The 18,948-nt window shown below is 44.8% G+C and overlaps 1 protein-coding gene and 1 long non-coding RNA gene across 2 annotated transcripts; both read left to right on the forward strand.

Moving 5' to 3' along the window:
• The first annotated feature begins 214 nt into the window (after positions 1–214).
• On the forward strand, positions 215–17,940 carry SUGP2 (SURP and G-patch domain containing 2). The gene is made up of 12 exons (XM_041425145.1): positions 215–347; positions 1,356–3,068; positions 4,155–4,272; positions 4,962–5,371; positions 5,618–6,058; positions 7,577–7,688; positions 8,878–9,366; positions 10,797–11,281; positions 13,268–13,381; positions 13,857–13,866; positions 16,623–16,743; positions 17,832–17,940. Exons 1-11 carry the CDS (start codon positions 242–244, stop codon positions 16,741–16,743), a joined length of 4,119 nt encoding a protein of 1,372 aa, XP_041281079.1. The 5' UTR covers positions 215–241; the 3' UTR covers positions 17,832–17,940.
• LOC121347368 lies at positions 13,711–15,552 on the forward strand. Its single transcript, XR_005954226.1, has 3 exons — positions 13,711–13,866; positions 14,937–15,001; positions 15,505–15,552. It is a non-coding gene; the product is annotated as an uncharacterized LOC121347368 (long non-coding RNA).
• Positions 17,941–18,948: the final 1,008 nt, after the last annotated feature.

Genomic DNA, 18,948 nt, shown 5'->3' on the forward strand with positions numbered 1-18,948 from the left:
CGGCGAAGGGGGCGTGGCCAGCGGGAGGTCCCGGTGTGGCGGGAGGCGGCGGGGCCGCCTGGGTGAGGGCGGGCCGGGCTCGGGATCCGCTCCGGTTCCTCCTCCCGGCGCTGCGCGGGGGGCGGCGGCGGGGAAGCGTGAGGGTCCCCTCAGGCCGCGCCTCCCCTCAGGCCGCGGCGGGAGCCCGGGCCCGCGCCAGGCCGTGCCGTGCCGTGCCGTTCCCCGGTGCCGTGAGGGGAAGATGGCCTCTCGGAGGATCACCCGCGAGACGTTCGAGGCCGTGGTGCAGGACAAGGTGAAGCGGTACCGGAGCGGTGCCGCGGGGGACTCCATCCATCATTTCCCAGGTAGGAGAACCGGGGGATGGCGGGAGCGGCGCCTGCCGTTCAGCTATTTATTTATTTATTTATTAATTTATTCGCCTGGCGCTGCTGTTTTTCCACACCCGTTTTTATGGAAGAGGCAGGAGAACAGCTGGGCACCGTAACGGGGGGGTGGGGGGGGAAAAAAAATGGGAATTGAGACAAAGGAATTGTCTTCAGCATCGGAGAGCGGGTCCGGTTCCAGGCAGGTCTCCGGGGACGCTGCTGCTGGATGGATTGCTGCTGATAAGTTATATATATATATATAAATAAATGTAGGAGTGCTGCTGGAAGCCTTTGGGGCATTGTGGTTGGTGTTATTTTTTTGGGGGGGGAAAAGCTCAAAGCAGGGCATTGACCTCATGGACGTGACGCAAAATGTGGTCCCCGAATTGTTTTATCTCTTAAATTTGGGGTGTAAAACGTCCAGCAAGATGCTTGGGTTGGATTCACAGGGATGGACGTCCACAGGAGAGCTTTAAAATGAAGGCTGTTATTTTTAGAGTTGCACGAGCCCTGAAGAAATCATTTATATTAAACACTCCTATTTTTTCCCAAGTATTCTTTACTTGCTGAATTGAACTTCTGGCATTGGGGAACGAGGGTCTTGGATAACGAGAATTTCCTGCAATAACAAGAGAATTGTGGTTGAGTTGTAGAAAATCCAAATTCCTCTCCAGCTGTGGAATTCCTCCTGGGTGACAAGGTGGGGATTGGCCAAAGCTTAGACTCGCTGCTCTTGGAGGTCTTTGGCAATTTATAAATTCTGGGAAAGCTGAAAGTTCAGAGTTCTGATGGTTTTTATGCCTCAGGTAGAAGACCAAGACTTGAGACAGTGACGAGCAAAGAAAAACTTGATTTGGAGGAGAACTGAATTTATGTAGGGATCGGAATATGGGAATGGGAATATGCTGACCTGGATTTCCTTCAGAAATCTCCCCATTCTGACTCTTTTCGACCTCTAATTTTCAACCTGTCGATTCCTTTGCCCAGCTCACTCCCGGCCGCTGCCCCGGCCCCGCTACAACGAGAGCTTCCACCACGACGGGCGCTTCCCTCACGCCAACTGCCAGCACCAGGACTGGAGTGAGGAGCCTGGGGAGGATTATCCTGGGGAGAACTACCCCGGGGAGGATTATCCTGGGGAGAACTACCCCGGGGAGGATTATCCTGGCGAGAACTACCCCGGGGAGGATTATCCTGGCGAGAACTACCCCGGGGAGGATTATCCTGGGGAGAACTACCCCGGGGAGAATTACCCCGGCCCTTCCTACAGAGCTGGCAGCCCCCTGCTCCGCAAGGAGAATTATTTCCACGGACAGTTCTCCCGCCCTGCGCCCCGGGAGCGGGAATTCGGCCGGGATTACGGGAAGTTTGGCCGTGCAGCCGCCCCCAGCAGGGAATACGGGCACCACGCTGCTCCCCAGGGCCGGGAGTACGGGCAGCAGCACCGGGAGTACGGCCAGCAGCGGGACAGGGACTACGGGCAGCAGCAGGATTACGGTCCCTCGGATTCCTGGGAAGCTGGCGGGCAGCAGGGAGCGGGGTTTGGCTCCTCGGAGGTTTTGGGGGATTTCAGGTCTCCCGGGCTGATGGAGGAGGAGTATGGCGGCGCGGAGGATCAGGAGTACGAGGCAGCGGACAGCGAGTTCCGGCCGCCGCTGCGCAGGGGAGGCGTGGGCAGGGGGAGAGTGCTGAGGGGAAAACGCCTCACCAGGGGCGTGGTGAAACCCAAGGTGTTCAAAGGAGACATCAAAAGCCCCCTGAAGAAGTGGGGTGTGAAGAAACCACAGCCGGGCCCGGATCCCAAAGCTCTGGATCAGCCTCTGGAAGTCGCCGACCGCGCCGAGCAGAGGCCGGTGCCCCTCCAGCAGCACCCCAAGCTGCCCCCTCACCCCCTGGCAGCTCAGAGAGCCATCCTGAGGCTGCCAAAGCCCGCCCACGTCTTCAGGAACCTCAACTTCGACCTGGTGGATAAATCTGACATTTTCTCCACCTTCGGCGTCGAGATCATCAAGTGGGCCGGGTTCCACGCCATCAAAAACGACGCCGAGTTCTCGCGGCTCTTCGGGGCCCTCTTCGAGCTGGAGACTGAGACCTGTGCCAAGATGTTGGCCTCCTTCAAGTGCTCCCTGAGGCCAGAGCACAGAGATTATTGCTTTTTCACCATCAAGAGCTTGCAGCACGCCGCCCTGAAAACCCCCAAGGTGGACAACGAGTTCTTGAACATGCTGCTGGACAAGGGGGCCGTGAAAACCAAGAATTGCTTCTTTGAGATCATCAAACCTTTTGATAAATACATCATGAGGCTCCAGGACCGGCTCCTCAAGGGGGTGACCCCGCTGCTGATGGCCTGCAACGCCTACGAGCTGAGCCTCAAAACCAACGGCTTTGGCAACCCCAGGGAAATGGCCAACGCCTTCGAGACCACCGTGTCCCTCTGCAGGAAATCCTTGGCCCTCCTGGGCCAGACCTTTGCTCTGGCCTCTGTTTTCAGGCAGGAGAAGATCCTGGAGGCCGTGGGGCTGCAGGAGATGGCCCCAGCACCGACGTCCTTCCCAAATTTCGATGATTCCACGCTCTTCGGGAGGGAGTACATCGAGAACCTGAAGGCTTGGCTGGAGAAGAGTGGCTATCCCATCCAGATGAAAAGAGCAGAGGCAGGAGGCACGGAGCAGCTCAAAGCAGCCTCCCCCGACCCCAAAGGTAACGGGGAGGGAGGTGCTCTGCACGATTTGTGTGGTTTGGTTTGGTCAGGAATTCCTGACTGCGGGAATTCCAGGTGAGTCCCACTCAGGGAGGGAATTCCAGGTGAATCCCACTCATGGATAGAATTCCAGGTGAATCCCAGTCAGGGCTGGAGCAGGGGGGGGATTCCAGGTGAATCCCACTCAGGGATGGAATTCAGGTGAATCCCACTCAGAACTGGAGCAGGAAGGGAATTCCAGGTGAATCCCACTCAGAACTGGAGCAGGAAGGGAATTCCAGGTGAATCCCAGTCAGAACTGGAGCAGGGAGGGAATTCCAGGTGAATCCCACTCAGGGAGGGAATTCCAGGTGAATCCCACTCAGGGAGGGAATTCCAGGTGAATCCCACTCAGGGAGGGAATTCCAGGTGAATCCCACTCAGGGAGGGAATTCCAGGTGAATCCCACTCAGGGAGGGAATTCCAGGTGAATCCCACTCAGGGAGGGAATTCCAGGTGAATCCCACTCAGGGAGGGAATTCCAGGTGAATCCCAATCAGGGAAGGGAATTCCAGGTGAATTCAAATCAGGGCTAGAGCAGGGAAGGAATTCCAGGTGAATCCCACTCAGGGCTGAAATTCCAGGTAAATCCCAGTCAGAACTGGAGCAGGGATGGAATTCCAGGTGAATCCAAATCAGGGATGGAATTCCAGGTAAATCCCACTCAGAACTGGAGCAGGAAGGGAATTCCAGGTGAATCCCACTCAGGGCTGGAATTCCAGGTGAATCCAAATCAGGGATGAAATTCCAGATGAATCCCACTCAGGTCTGGAATTCCAGGTGAATCCCACTCAGGGCTGGAATTCCAGGTGAATCCCAGTCAGAACTGGAGCAGGGATGGAATTCCAGGTGAATCCAAATCAGGGATGAAATTCCAGATGAATCCCACTCAGGTCTGGAATTCCAGGTGAATCCCACTCAGGGCTGGAATTCCAGGTGAATCCCAATCACAGATGGAATTTTGGCTGAATGTATATATTCACTATACATGTATTATATATTTATTTATTTATTTGGATTTTAATGGGATTTCTTTCTCCCCACAGCCCCCCAACGAGCTGACAGGAAGGTTCTGGACACAATTGAGCAGCTGGTGAGCAGCATCGTGGCAGGAACTTTGTCTGCCAAGGACAGGAATGCTCACAAGAACTCTCCTGAATACTGGTGGGTGTGTGGGAACTGGCTGGCAAATTTGGAGTAGATTAATTAAAACTTCAGCCTTTCACTCACTGGGAATGATCAAAGCCTGTTGTATATTTAATTAGGTTTTTTTTTTAGTGGGGGGGAATGTTTTGCTGGAGTTAATTATCCCCGGGAATGATCCTGTTGTTGCTTTTGATGTGCCAATAATGGCTCTCAAATTCAAGGTGTTCAAAGGAATTTGCATTTTAGGAGCAAATTCAGGTGATGGAGACATCCAGCAAGGTGCCAGGGTTTGGAATTCCAGGGAAAATGTGGGAAAGGGGGAGCTGAGACACCTCCAGTGTGTGAGTTGATTAATTCCTGTCAAACCCCTCCAGGATTTCATTCCTTGGTCCCAGAGAAACCTGCTCAGCCTCATGCTAAACACCTGGGAAAAACAAACAAACTGGAATGCTGAGGGGTTTTACTTGAAAAATGGGGATTTTCAGCAGATTTATCCTTTTTTTCCTGTGTTTCTCAGGTTCCTGTGTGACGAGGAGAGCCTGGAGTACAGATACCACAGTAAAAATGGAGATTTTTAGCTGATTTTCCCTTTTCCTGTGTTTCTCAGGTTCCTGTGTGACAAGAAGTACAGATATCACACTACAAAATGGAGATTTCCAGCTGATTTGAGATTTTTAGCTGATTTTCCCTTTTCCTGTGTTTCTCAGGTTCCTGTGTGACGAGGAGAGCCTGGAGTACAAATACTACAGGCTGAGGCTGTCCGAGGTGCAGAGGAGCAGCCTGGCAGGGGAGGCAGCAGCCCCAGAGTCCCTGCGGGCCATGCTCTATGCCAGGAGAGTTGCCAGCATCAAAAGGAGACTTTTCAAGCATAAAAAAAAACCTGTCCTTGTCCCTGGCCGTGCCAGGAGGGTGAGGAGGGCAAGCACGGGCACCCAGACCCTGCTGTCAGCTGGCACAGTGCTGAAACAGCCAGACAAAAATCCTCCAGGTGCCAAGGCTGGCCTGGCACAGCCTGGCCTGGGTGCCACCTCCTCTGCCCCACAAGGTGCCACCTCCTCTGCCCCACAAGGTGCCACCTCCTCTGCCCCACAAGGTGCCACCCCCTCAGCACCTCAAGGTGCCAGCTGAGCCCCTCAAGGTGCCAGCTGTGCTCCTCAAGGTGCCACCACCTCTGCCCCCCAAGGTGCCACCTTCTCAGCCCCCCAAGGTGTCACCACCTCAGTCCCCCAAGGTGCCACCTGTGCCCCCCAAGATGCCACCTGTGCCCCACAAGGTGCCACCTCCTCAGCCCCACAAGGTGTCACCACCTCAGTCCCCCAGGGTGCCACCTGTGCCCCCCAAGGTGCCACCTGTGCCCCCCAAGATGCCACCTGTGCCCCACAAGGTGCCAGCTGTGCCCCTCAAGGTGCCAGCTGTGCTCCTCAAGGTGCCACCACCTCTGCCCTCCAAGGTGCCACCTCCTCAGCCCCACAAGGTGTCACCACCTCAGTCCCCCAGGGTGCCACCTGTGCCCCCCAAGGTGCCACCTGCACCCCCCAAGATGCCACCTGTGCCCCCCAAGGTGCCACCTCCTCAGCCCTCCAAGGTGCCACCACCTCTGCCCTCCAAGGGGCCACCTCCTCAGCCCCAGAAGGTGCCAGCTGTGCCCCCCAGGGTGCCAGCTGTGCCCCCCAGGGTGCCAGCTGTGCCCCCCAAGGTGCCAGCTGCTGCCAGGTGCCCGGGGCAGCAGAGGGAGAAGCAGATCCTGAGTTTTTGGCAGCGGCTCCTGAGCTTCTCCCAGGCCTGGGCTCGCAGTTTGCTGATGGTGAGTGAGGGCTGGGGTGAGACTGGGGATTTAAATTGTGCAGGAAAACAAACAGGGGTTGGATTGGGAAATTTGAGTTATAGCAGGGGAAAGAAAATGGGGTTAGAGTGGGAATTTAAATTATAGCAGGGGAAAGAAAATGGGGTTAGATTGGGAATTTTGAGTTATAGCAGGGAAAAAAACTAACATGGGGTTAGATTGGGAATTTTGAATTATAGCAGGGGAAAGAAAATGGGGTTAGAGTGGGAATGTTAAATTATAGCAGGGAAAACTAACGGGTTAGATTGGGAATTTTAAATTATAGCAGGGGAAAGAAAATGGGGTTAGAGTGGGAATTTTGAGTTTTAGCAGGAAAACAAACAGGGGTTAGATTAGGAATGTTAAATTATAACAGGGAAAAAACTAACATGGGGTTAGATTGGGAATTTAAATTATAGCAGGGGAAAGAAAATGGGGTTAGAGTAGGAATTTTGAATTATAGCAGGAAAACAAACAGGAGTTAGATTGGGAATTGTGAATTTTAGCAGGAAAACAAACAGGGGTTAGATTAGGAATTTTAAATTGTGTCCAGGAAAAAACCCAGACTTCTCCTGCAATTCACAAAAGTTCCTGCTGAAAGAAAATGGGGTTAGAGTGGGAATTTTGAGTTTTAGCAGGAAAACAAACAGGGGTTAGATTAGGAATGTTAAATTATAACAGGGAAAAAACTAACATGGGGTTAGATTGGGAATTTAAATTATAGCAGGGGAAAGAAAATGGGGTTAGAGTAGGAATTTTGAATTATAGCAGGAAAACAAACAGGAATTAGATTGGGAATTGTGAATTTTAGCAGGAAAACAAACAGGGGTTAGATTAGGAATTTTAAATTATAGCAGGGGAAAGAAAATGGGGTTAGATTGGGAATTTTGAATTATAGCAGGAAAACAAACAGGGCTTAGATTAAGAATATTAAATTTTAGCAGGGAAAACTAACATGGGGTCAGATTGGGAATTTAAATTATAGCAGGGAAACAAACAGGGGTTAGATTGGGAATAACAAATGGGTTAGAGTAGGAATTTTGAATTATAGCAGGAAAACAAGCAGGAGTTAGGATGGGAATGTTAAATTGTGTCCAGAAAAAGCAAACAGGTTATATTGGTATTTTAAATTACAGCAGGGAAAACAAACAGGGGTTAGATTTGGAATTTTAAATTGTGTCCAGGAAAAAACCCAGACTTCTCCTGCAATTCACAAAAGTTCCTGCTGGAAACCCCAAATATAATTTCTTTTATATTGTATTTATACAGTTCTCACCTGCAGTGGTTTGGGGTTTGATTTGGGATTTTAAATTATAGCAGAGAAAACAAACAGGGTTAGAATGGAAATGATAAATTGTGTCCAGAAAAAAACCCCAAACTTCTCCTGCAATCCACAAAAAGAATTCCTGCTGGAAACCCCAACCCCCATTTCTTGAACTGTGAATTTTGAAGTTCTCAGCTGCCCTGAGCTTTTTTACCAGAACCTTCTGTTCCTTGCAGTGGATGCCAAAACCATGGAAACTGCAGAGAAACTGGCCAGGTTTGTGGCTCAGGTAGGACCAGAAATTGAGCAGTTCAGCATTGACAACAGTGCAGATAACCCCGACCTCTGGTGAGTGCCAGCTCCTCCCATTTCTGCTCAAATCTGCATTTAGGGATTTTAGGATCAGGGGGTTTTGGGGCCATTCTCCAGCACTTGCATTAATGGTGAATATCTGAAATATCTCAGGGGAAAAAAAAACATTTATGGATAAATGTCTTGATTTCTGATCATCAACTTGATTTATTTTTGAGCCTAATCACCAAGCTGAACCCTGAAACTGGGAATTTTCAAAATTATTCCAATTAATTCATTAATTCTTCCCACTGAATTCTTTAATTCTTCTCAATGAATTCATGAATTCTTCCCAATTAATTCTTCCCATTGAGTTCATTAATTCTTCCCACTGAATTCTTTAATTCTTCTCAATGAATTCATGAATTCTTCCCAATTAATTCTTCCCATTGAGTTCATTAATTCTTCCCAATGAATTCATTAATTCTTCCCAATTAATTCTTCCCAGAAGAATTTGGGAAATGCTGCTGAACTGGAGGGGAAATTGCTGTTTTTAGGAAGGGAATCTCCCATTTCTCCCCAAAATCACCTGCCCTGGCCACTCCATAAATCAACCAGAGATTTATTCCTAAATTCTTACATCATTCCAGCTGAAGAAAATCTCTTTTTCACCTTAATTTCCCCTGGACTTTTGACCTTATTTCCCCTGCATTTTTTGCCTCACCTGACCTGAATTTTGGACCTTGTTTTCCCTGGATTTTTCACCTTGTTTTCCCTGGATTTTTCACCTTATTTCTCTGGCTTTTTGACCTTATTTCCCTGGATTTTGGACCATATTTTCCCTTGGATTTTTGCCTTATCTTCCCTGGATTTTTCACCTTGTTTCCCCTGGATTTTTCACCTTGTTTCCGCTGGACTTTTGACCTTGTTTTCCTTGAATTTTTGACGTTATTCCCCTGCATTTTTGACCCTATTCCCCTGCATTTTTGACCTTATCTTCCCTGCATTTTAGACTTCATTTCCCTGGATTTTTGATGATATTTTCCCCTGGACTTTTGACCTAATTTCCCCTGCATTTTTACCCTTATCTTCCCTGGATTTTTGATATTGTTTCTCTGGCTTTTTGACCTTGTTTCCCCTGGATTTTTGACCATATTTTCCCCTGGACTTTTCCCCTTATTTCCCCTGCATTTTCCCCCTTTTCCCCCCTCATTTTTATTCCTCATTTCCCATTCCCTCACCCCAGGTTCCTCCAGGACCAAACCAGCCCTGCCTTCAAATTCTACCGCATGAAAGTCTTGGAGCTGTGCCCCTCCATCACCTTCAGCCCCGAGGCTGCAGAAGCTGCCAGAGCTGCAGGGACAACCCTGGACATGGAGGAGGACGAGGAGGAAGAGGAGGAAGAAGAAGAAGAAGAGGAAGAAGAAGAAGAAGCTGAGTTTGAACCCTCCCAACCTGATGAGGAGGATGAGGAGGATGAGGAGGACGTGGCAGCAGGTAGAAGGGTGACAAAGCTAGAGGAAGATTTGGTGTCCAGAGCAGGAGAGGAGATGTCAGGAGGTGAAGTGCAGCTCTCCAGCCCCTCTGACGGCGCTGTCCCAAATCTGTCGACACAGGCACCCGGCCCGGGCCCCGGCGCGCGCTTCCCCCGCAAACGGGTCAGCTCCAAGTCCCTGAGGGTGGGCCTGATCCCGGCCCCCAAAAGGATCTGCCTCATCCAGGAGCCCAAAGGTGGGTAACCATCAAAATGGTTCAGGTTTTTTGTAAAATAGAGGAGAATTTTGGAGAAAAATTACATTTTTTGGGTGTTGTCACTTCAAAAAATGGCCTCTCTTTAATGCAAAGGGGTCAGCTCCAAGTCCCTGAGGGTGGGCCTGATCCCGGCCCCCAAAAGGATCTGCCTCATCCAGGAGCCCAAAGGGCAGTGGGCACTGAAAGGGTTAAATTCTGTATAGGAAAAAAAGGTATCTGGGCAAAAATCCCCATTTTTTAGGTGTTGTTGCTTCTGCAGATTGCTTCTCTTTAATGCAAAGGGGTCAGCTCCAAGTCCCTGAGGGAGGGACTGATCCCGGCCCACAAAAGGATCTGCCTCATCCAGGAGCCAAAATGTCAGTGGGCATTGAAATAGTTCTCTTTTATTGTAAAATAGAGGAGAATTTGGGAAAAAAATCCCTTTTTTTAGGTGATGTTTTTTAAAAAATGGCATTTCTTTAATGCAAAGTTCAGCTCCAAGTCCCTGAGGGTGGGCCTGATCCCGGCCCCCAAAAGGATCTGCCTCATCCAGGAGCCCAAAGGTGGGTGGCCATTAAAAATTATTACATTTTATATAGAAATAAATGAGAATTTGGGAGAAAATCCCACTTTTTTAACATGTTGCTTAAAAACCATCATTTCTCCAAGACAAAGTTCAGCTCCAAGTCCCTGAGGGTGGGCCTGATCCCGGCCCCCAAAGGATCGGCCTCATCCAGGAGCCAAAAGGTCAGTGGGCACTGAAAGGGTTAAATTGTGTATAGAAAAAAGGGGAAAGTGGGCACTGAAAGGGTTAAATTGTGTATAGAAAAAAAGGGAATTTTGTCAAAAATCCCCAATTTTTTGGGTGTTGTTCTATTAAAAATTGCATTTCATGGTACAAAAATGAGCATAGAATTGACTTGAAATCTTCATGAAATCTTCATGAAAGGCTAGAACAGCCCAAAGGTCAGTGAGCATCGAAATATTTCAATTTTATACTGAAATAAAAGAGGATTTGGGCAAAAATCCTGATTTTTTGAGGTATTTTGTCACTTAATCACATTTCTTTACACAAAACTCAGCTCCAACTCAGCTTGATCACAAAATTCCCTTTAAATCTTCATTAAAGTGGCAGAGGATAGAAGAGCCCAAAGATCAGTGGCCATCAAAATATTTCAGAAGAGAATTTGGGTAAAAATCTGAATTTTTTAGGTGTTTTCTTGCTGGTTGTTCCCCTGGACTTTTGACCTAATTTCCCCTGCATTTTTACCCTTATCTTCCCTGGATTTTTGATATTGTTTCTCTGGCTTTTTGACCTTGTTTCCCCTGGATTTTTGACCATATTTTCCCCTGGACTTTTCCCCTTATTTCCCCTGCATTTTCCCCCTTTTCCCCCCTCATTTTTATTCCTCATTTCCCATTCCCTCACCCCAGGTTCCTCCAGGACCAAACCAGCCCTGCCTTCAAATTCTACCGCATGAAAGTCTTGGAGCTGTGCCCCTCCATCACCTTCAGCCCCGAGGCTGCAGAAGCTGCCAGAGCTGCAGGGACAACCCTGGACATGGAGGAGGACGAGGAGGAAGAGGAGGAAGAAGAAGAAGAAGAGGAAGAAGAAGAAGAAGCTGAGTTTGAACCCTCCCAACCTGATGAGGAGGATGAGGAGGATGAGGAGGACGTGGCAGCAGGTAGAAGGGTGACAAAGCTAGAGGAAGATTTGGTGTCCAGAGCAGGAGAGGAGATGTCAGGAGGTGAAGTGCAGCTCTCCAGCCCCTCTGACGGCGCTGTCCCAAATCTGTCGACACAGGCACCCGGCCCGGGCCCCGGCGCGCGCTTCCCCCGCAAACGGGTCAGCTCCAAGTCCCTGAGGGTGGGCCTGATCCCGGCCCCCAAAAGGATCTGCCTCATCCAGGAGCCAAAAGGTCAGTGGCCATCTAAATGGTTCCGTTTTGTGTGGAAAAAAAAGGAATCTGGGCAAAAATCCCCATTTTTTAGGTGTTGTCGCTTCAAAAAATGGCCTCTCTTTAATGCAAAGGGGTCAGCTCCAAGTCCCTGAGGGTGGGCCTGATCCCGGCCCCCAAAGGATCGGCCTCATCCAGGAGCCAAAAGGTCAGTGGCCATCTAAATGGTTCCGTTTTGTGTGGAAAAAAAAGGAATCTGGGCAAAAATCCCCATTTTTTAGGTGTTGTCACTTCAAAAAATGGCTTCTCTTTAATGCAAAGGGGTCAGCTCCAAGTCCCTGAGGGAGGGACTGATCCCGGCCCACAAAAGGATCTGCCTCATCCAGGAGCCAAAATGTCAGTGGGCATTGAAATAGTTCTCTTTTATTGTAAAATAGAGGAGAATTTGGGAAAAAAAATCCCTTTTTTTAGGTGATGTTTTTTAAAAAATGGCATTTCTTTAATGCAAAGTTCAGCTCCAAGTCCCTGAGGGTGGGCCTGATCCCGGCCCCCAAAAGGATCTGCCTCATCCAGGAGCCCAAAGGTGGGTGGCCATTAAAAATTATTACATTTTATATAGAAATAAATGAGAATTTGGGAGAAAAATCCCACTTTTTTTACATGTTGTTGCTTAAAAAACATAATTTCTCCAAGATGAAGTTCAGCTCCAAGTCCCTGAGGGAGGGCCTGATCCTGGCCCCCAAAGGATCGGCCTCATCCAGGAGCCAAAAGGTCAGTGGGCACTGAAAGGGTTAAATTGTGTATAGAAAAAAGGGGAATTTGGTCAAAAATCCCAATTTTTTGGGTGTTGTTCCATTAAAAATTGCATTTTTTGGTACAAAAATGAGCACCAGGAGCCCAAAGGTCAGTGGGCACTGAAAGGGTTAAATTGTGTATAGAAAAAAAGGGAATTTTGTCAAAAATCCCCAATTTTTTGGGTGTTGTTCTATTAAAAATTGCATTTCATGGTACAAAAATGAGCATAGAATTGACTTGAAATCTTCATGAAATCTTCATGAAAGGCTAGAACAGCCCAAAGGTCAGTGAGCATCGAAATATTTCAATTTTATACTGAAATAAAAGAGGATTTGGGCAAAAATCCTGATTTTTTGAGGTATTTTGTCACTTAATCACATTTCTTTACACAAAACTCAGCTCCAACTCAGCTTGAACACAAAATTCACTGGCCCCAAAAGGATCTGAGAATTGACTTGAAATCTTCATGAAATCTTCATGAAAGGCTAGAACAGCCCAAAGGTCAGTGAGCATCGAAATATTTCAATTTTATACTGAAATAAAAGAGGATTTGGGCAAAAATCCTGATTTTTTGAGGTATTTTGTCACTTAATCACATTTCTTTACACAAAACTCAGCTCCAAGTCTCTGAAAGTTGGGATGATCCTGGCCCCAAAAGGATCTGAGCTCAAAGGTGGGTGGACATTGAAATATTTCACTTTTATATTAAAATAGAAGAGAATTTGGGCAAAAATCCTGATATTTTAGGTGATTTTCCATAAAAAATTGCATTTTTTGGCACAAAAATGAGCACAAAATTCCCTTTAAATCTTCATTAAAGTGGCAGAGGATAGAAGAGCCCAAAGATCAGTGGCCATCAAAATATTTCAGAAGAGAATTTGGGTAAAAATCTGAATTTTTTAGGTGTTTTCTTGCTGGTTGTTGCTTAAAAAAATCACATTTTTTCCTACAAAAATGAACAGAAAATTCACTTTAAAAAGAGAAGCTGAAGAAATAATTTCTTATGGGCCAATATATTTCTATTAAATTGAGTATATATTGAATTTTTTCATGAATTCTGGTCTTTTTCGTTGCTCTAATTTTTCTTATTGCTTCTGTTTTAGGTCCAGGCTTGAAATGCAAATTTTTGGAAGATTTTTTGCTGTGGTTTGGAGGTTTTTTATTAAATAATTTGATTTTCCAGCTGAATTTTGTGGGTTTTTTGCCTTGCAGTGCATGAACCTGTCAGGATTGCTTATGACAGACCCCGGGGCTGCCCTGTCACAAAGAAAAAAAAGGTAAAAAATTCACATTTCTGCCACAAAATCCAACCAAATATGAGAAATGGTTTGGGAAAAACAAATCTGGAAAGAAGGAAATTAATTTTGAAAAATTTATTGAAAAATTCCTTTTAAAGAAGGAAATTACTGTGAGGAAATTAATTTAAAAATTCCTTTAAAAGATGGGAAATTCCTTTAAAAATCCTTTAAAATAAGGGGAATTCTTTTAAAAAATCCTTTAAAATATGGAAAATTCCTTTAAAAATTCCTTTTAAAGGAGGGAAATTCCTTTAAAAAATCCTTTAAGGGTAGAAAATTCCTTTTAAAAAATCCTCAAAAGGATCTGCCTCATCCAGGAGCCAAAATGTCAGTGGGCATTGAAATAGTTCTCTTTTATTGTAAAATAGAGGAGAATTTGGGAAAAAAATCCCTTTTTTTAGGTGATGTTTTTTAAAAAATGGCATTTCTTTAATGCAAAGTTCAGCTCCAAGTCCCTGAGGGTGGGCCTGATCCCGGCCCCCAAAAGGATCTGCCTCATCCAGGAGCCCAAAGGTGGGTGGCCATTAAAAATTATTACATTTTATATAGAAATAAATGAGAATTTGGGAGAAAATCCCACTTTTTTAACATGTTGCTTAAAAACCATCATTTCTCCAAGACAAAGTTCAGCTCCAAGTCCCTGAGGGTGGGCCTGATCCCGGCCCCCAAAGGATCGGCCTCATCCAGGAGCCCAAAGGTCAGTGGGCACTGAAAGGGTTAAATTGTGTATAGAAAAAAAGGGAATTTTGTCAAAAATCCCCAATTTTTTGGGTGTTGTTCTATTAAAAATTGCATTTCATGGTACAAAAATGAGCATAGAATTGACTTGAAATCTTCATGAAATCTTCATGAAAGGCTAGAACAGCCCAAAGGTCAGTGAGCATCGAAATATTTCAATTTTATACTGAAATAAAAGAGGATTTGGGCAAAAATCCTGATTTTTTGAGGTATTTTGTCACTTAATCACATTTCTTTACACAAAACTCAGCTCCAAGTCTCTGAAAGTTGGGATGATCCTGGCCCCAAAAGGATCTGAGCTCAAAGGTGGGTGGACATTGAAATATTTCACTTTTATATTAAAATAGAAGAGAATTTGGGCAAAAATCCTGATATTTTAGGTGATTTTCCATAAAAAATTGCATTTTTTGGCACAAAAATGAGCACAAAATTCCCTTTAAATCTTCATTAAAGTGGCAGAGGATAGAAGAGCCCAAAGATCAGTGGCCATCAAAATATTTCAGAAGAGAATTTGGGTAAAAATCTGAATTTTTTAGGTGTTTTCTTGCTGGTTGTTGCTTAAAAAAATCACATTTTTTCCTACAGAAATGAACAGAAAATTCACTTTAAAAAGAGAAGGTGAAGAAATCATTTGTTATGGGCTAATATATTTCTATTAAATTGAGTATATATTGAATTTTTTCATGAATTCTGGTCTTTTTCGTTGCTCTAATTTTTCTTATTGCTTCTGTTTTAGGTCCAGGCTTGAAATGCAAATTTTTGGAAGATTTTTTGCTGTGGTTTGGAGGTTTTTTATTAAATAATTTGATTTTCCAGCTGAATTTTGTGGGTTTTTTGCCTTGCAGTGCATGAACCTGTCAGGATTGCTTATGACAGACCCCGGGGCTGCCCTGTCACAAAGAAAAAAAAGGTAAAAAATTCACATTTCTGCCACAAAATCCAACCAAATATGAGAAATGGTTTGGGAAAAACAAATCTGGAAAGAAGGAAATTAATTTTGAAAAATTTATTGAAAAATTCCTTTTAAAGAAGGAAATTACTGTGAGGAAATTAATTTAAAAATTCCTTTAAAAGATGGGAAATTCCTTTAAAAATCCTTTAAAATAAGGGGAATTCTTTTAAAAAATCCTTTAAAATATGGAAAATTCCTTTAAAAATTCCTTTTAAAGGAGGGAAATTCCTTTAAAAAATCCTTTAAGGGTAGAAAATTCCTTTTAAAAAATCCTTTAAAAAATCCTTTTAAATGAAGGAAAATGCCTTTAAAATCTCGTTTAAAAGAGGGAAATTCCATTGAAAAAATTCAATTTACACCAGTCTGGATGGAAATTTCACCCATTTCTCCAACCCCTGTCTGGCCTTAATAAATTTTAAATTTTTTTAAAATATTTTCCCTTTTTTCCAATTTTTTGGCAGAAGCCCAGGGCTGTGGAGGTGCCCCAGAAGAGGCTGAGCCCCAGGAACTTAAAATCCTTTAAAAGAGGAAATTCCTTTAAAAATGCCCTTTTAAAGAGGGGAAATTCCTTTTAAAAAATTCCTTTAAGGGTAGAAAATTCCTTTTAAAAAATCCTTTAAAAAATCCTTTTAATAGGGAGATTTTAGGGGGGCAAAATAGGGGATTTATGGGGAATTTATTGGGGAAAATTGGGGGATTTATGGGAGGATTTATGCGGGATTTATGGGGGAAAATAGGGGATTTATGGGGGGGAAATAGGGGATTTATAGGGGGTTTTATGGGGGTGGAAATAGGGGATTTATGGGGGAAAAAAGGGGGGGTTGTGGGGGATTTATGGGGAAAAATAGGGGATTTATGGGGGATTTGTTAGGGAAAATTAGGGAATTTAATGGGGGATTTATGGGGGGAAAAGGAGATTTATGGGGAGAAATAGGGGATTTATGGGGGAAAATGGGGGATTTATGGGGGGTTTATAGGGGGAAAAAAAGGGGGATTTATGGGGCATTTATTGGGGAAAATAGGGGGGTTATAGGGGGATTAATGGGGAAAAAAAAGGGGTTTTAGTGGGGGCAATAGAGGTTTTAGTATGGGAAAACAGAAGTTTTTAATGGGGGAAATTCATGTTTTTAATGGGGAAAATTCATGTTTTAATGGGGGAAATTCATGTTTTTAATAGGGGAAAAAAGAGATTTAATATGAGAAATTCCCTAAATGTCCCCAAAATTCCCTTTTACCCAGAATTCTTTGCCATTCCCTGCTCCCTCCTCAAATCCTCTGCACCTGAATTCCTGAAATCCCAAAATCAAGATTTTTTTGGGGGCATTTTTCCACCAGAAAACCTAAACTTCAAATTTATTCCACAATTCCCTCTCCCACCTGATTTTTTTTTTTTCCCACAAAATCCAATTTTTCAACTGGGAATTCACCTTCTAATGAGAATTGAGGGACAAAATTCCAAATAATTCCAAATAATTCCAAATAATTCCAAATAATTGGCTTCACCAAGCACCAAATGATGCAAAATTGGTTGGAAAAAATCCGATTTTTTGGGTTTTAATTGTGAAATTTTCTTCCCCAGGGGTGCAACCTCTGCTGGGGAGGGTTTGGGAGTGGCAGGGGAAGAAAACCAAGAAGATGCTTTTGACATTTTCCGCCAGAGGATGATCCAGATGTACCGACAGAAAAGGGCAAACAAATAGGTGAGTGCCAAAATCCGCCTGGAAAATTCCATTTCACGCCAAAATTCTTCCTCTTCCTGCAGTGCTGGGGGAGTTTTGTGGCTTGAGGTGCCCTGGAGGTGCTGAGCCACCCTAAAATTTTAATTTTTCCAAATTTTTCTGATTTCTGAGATTCTGGAGGTGCTGAGCCACCCTAAAATTTTAATTTTTCCAAATTTTTCTGATTTCTGAGATTCTGGAGGTGCTGAGCCACCCTAAAATTTTAATTTTTCCAAATTTTTCTGATTTCTGAGATTCTGGAGGTGCTGAGCCACCCTAAAATTTTAATTTTTCCAAATTTTTCTGATTTCTGAGATTCTGGAGGTGCTGAGCCACCCTAAAATTTTAATTTTTCCAAATTTTTCTGATTTCTGAGATTCTGGAGGTGCTGAGCCACCCTAAAATTTTAATTTTTCCAAATTTTTCTGATTTCTGAGATTCTGGAGGTGCTGAGCCACCCTAAAATTTTAATTTTTCCAAATTTTTCTGATTTCTGAGATTCTGGAGGCGCTGAGCCACCCTAAAATTTTAATTTTTCCAAATTTTTCTGATTTCTGAGATTCTGGAGGTGCTGAGTGACCCCAAAATCTTCATTTGTTGAAGTTTTTCAGATTTCTGAGAATCTCTCTTTTCTCTTTCTTTTCTTTCTTTTTTCTCTCTATTTTTCCCCTTTCTCCCCTCTTTTTTCTTTTTTCTCTCTCTTTTCCCCTCTTTTTTCCCTTTTCCTCTTTTTTTCCTCTTTTTTTCCTCTTTTTTTCCTCTTTTTTTCCTCTTTTTTTCCTCTTTTTTTTTCCTCTTTTTTTTCCTCTTTTTTTCCCTCTTTTTTCCCCTTTTTTTTCTTTTTTCTCTTTTTTCTCTTTTTTCTCTCTCTTTTCTTTTTCCCCTCTTTTTCCCCTCTTTTTCCTCTCTTTTTCCTCTCCTTTTCCTCTCTTTTTCCCCTCTTTTTTCCCCTCTTTTTCCTCTCTTTTTCCCCTCCTTTTCCTCTCTTTTTTCTCTCTTTTTCCTCTATTTTTTCTCTCTTTTTCCTCTCTTTTTCCCCTCTTTTTCCCCTCTTTTTTCTCTCATTCCAGCTCCAGGCTCTCTTCCATGAAGACCCCAGGGCCCCTCCCCTCCCTCCCGCACTCTCTCTGCTGGATTTGGTCGGATTTCCCTGGAACTCATCCCAAACTCTGGATTTTCCCTGGAATTCCACCCCAAAATTCAGATTTTCCCAGGGATCCAACCCAAACTCTGGATTTACCCTGGAATTCCACCCCAAACTCTGGAATTCCACCCCAAATGCTGAATTTTCCATCCCAAACTCTGGATTTTCCATCCCAAATTCTGGATTTCCCCTGGAATTCCACCCCAAATTCGGGATTTTCCCTGGAATTCCACCCCAAATTCTGGATTTTCCATCTCAAATTCCGGATTTTCCACCCCAAGCTCTGGATTTCCCCTGGAATTCCACCCCAAATTTCAGATTTTCCCTGGGATCCACTCCAAACTCTGGATTTTCCACCCCAAATTCTGGATTTTCCACCCCAAATTCCATATTTTCCCTGGAATTCCACTCCAGGTTCTGGATTTCCCATGGAATTCCACCCCAAATTCTGGAATTCCACCCCAAATTCCGGATTTTCCACCCCAGGTTCTGGATTTCCCCTGGAATTCCACCCCAAATTCCAGAATTCCACCCCAAATTCTGGATTTCCCATCCCAAATTCTGGATTTTCCCTGGAATTCCACTCCAAATTCTGGATTTTCCACTTCAAATTCTGGATTTTCCACTTCAAATTCTGGATTTTCCACCCCAGGTTCTGGATTTCCCTGGAATTCCACCCCAAATTCTGGAATTCCACCCCAAATTCTGGAATTCCACCCCAAATTCTGGATTTCCCATCCCAAATTCTGGATTTCCCCTGGAATTCCACCCCAAATTCTGGAATTCCACCCCAAATTCCGGAATTCCACCCCAAATTCCGGATTTCCCATCCCAAATTCTGGATTTCCCCTGGAATTCCACCCCAAATTCCCTCCTTTCCGTGCAGCTTTCCATCCCAGGAGAGGGAAAATGAAGATTTTCCCCCATTTTGGTGTCAGTAACACTTTGGTAGAAATGTTCAATAAACGTAGAGCTGGACATTTCCTGCTGCCTGTGATGTTTAATTTGGATTTTTCCTCGTGACTTTGGCCCTTTGGAGGAGA

Source organism: Onychostruthus taczanowskii, unplaced genomic scaffold, assembly GCF_017590055.1.
Source record: "Onychostruthus taczanowskii isolate IOZ18803 unplaced genomic scaffold, ASM1759005v1 scaffold112, whole genome shotgun sequence".
Classification (NCBI taxonomy): domain Eukaryota; kingdom Metazoa; phylum Chordata; class Aves; order Passeriformes; family Passeridae; genus Onychostruthus; species Onychostruthus taczanowskii.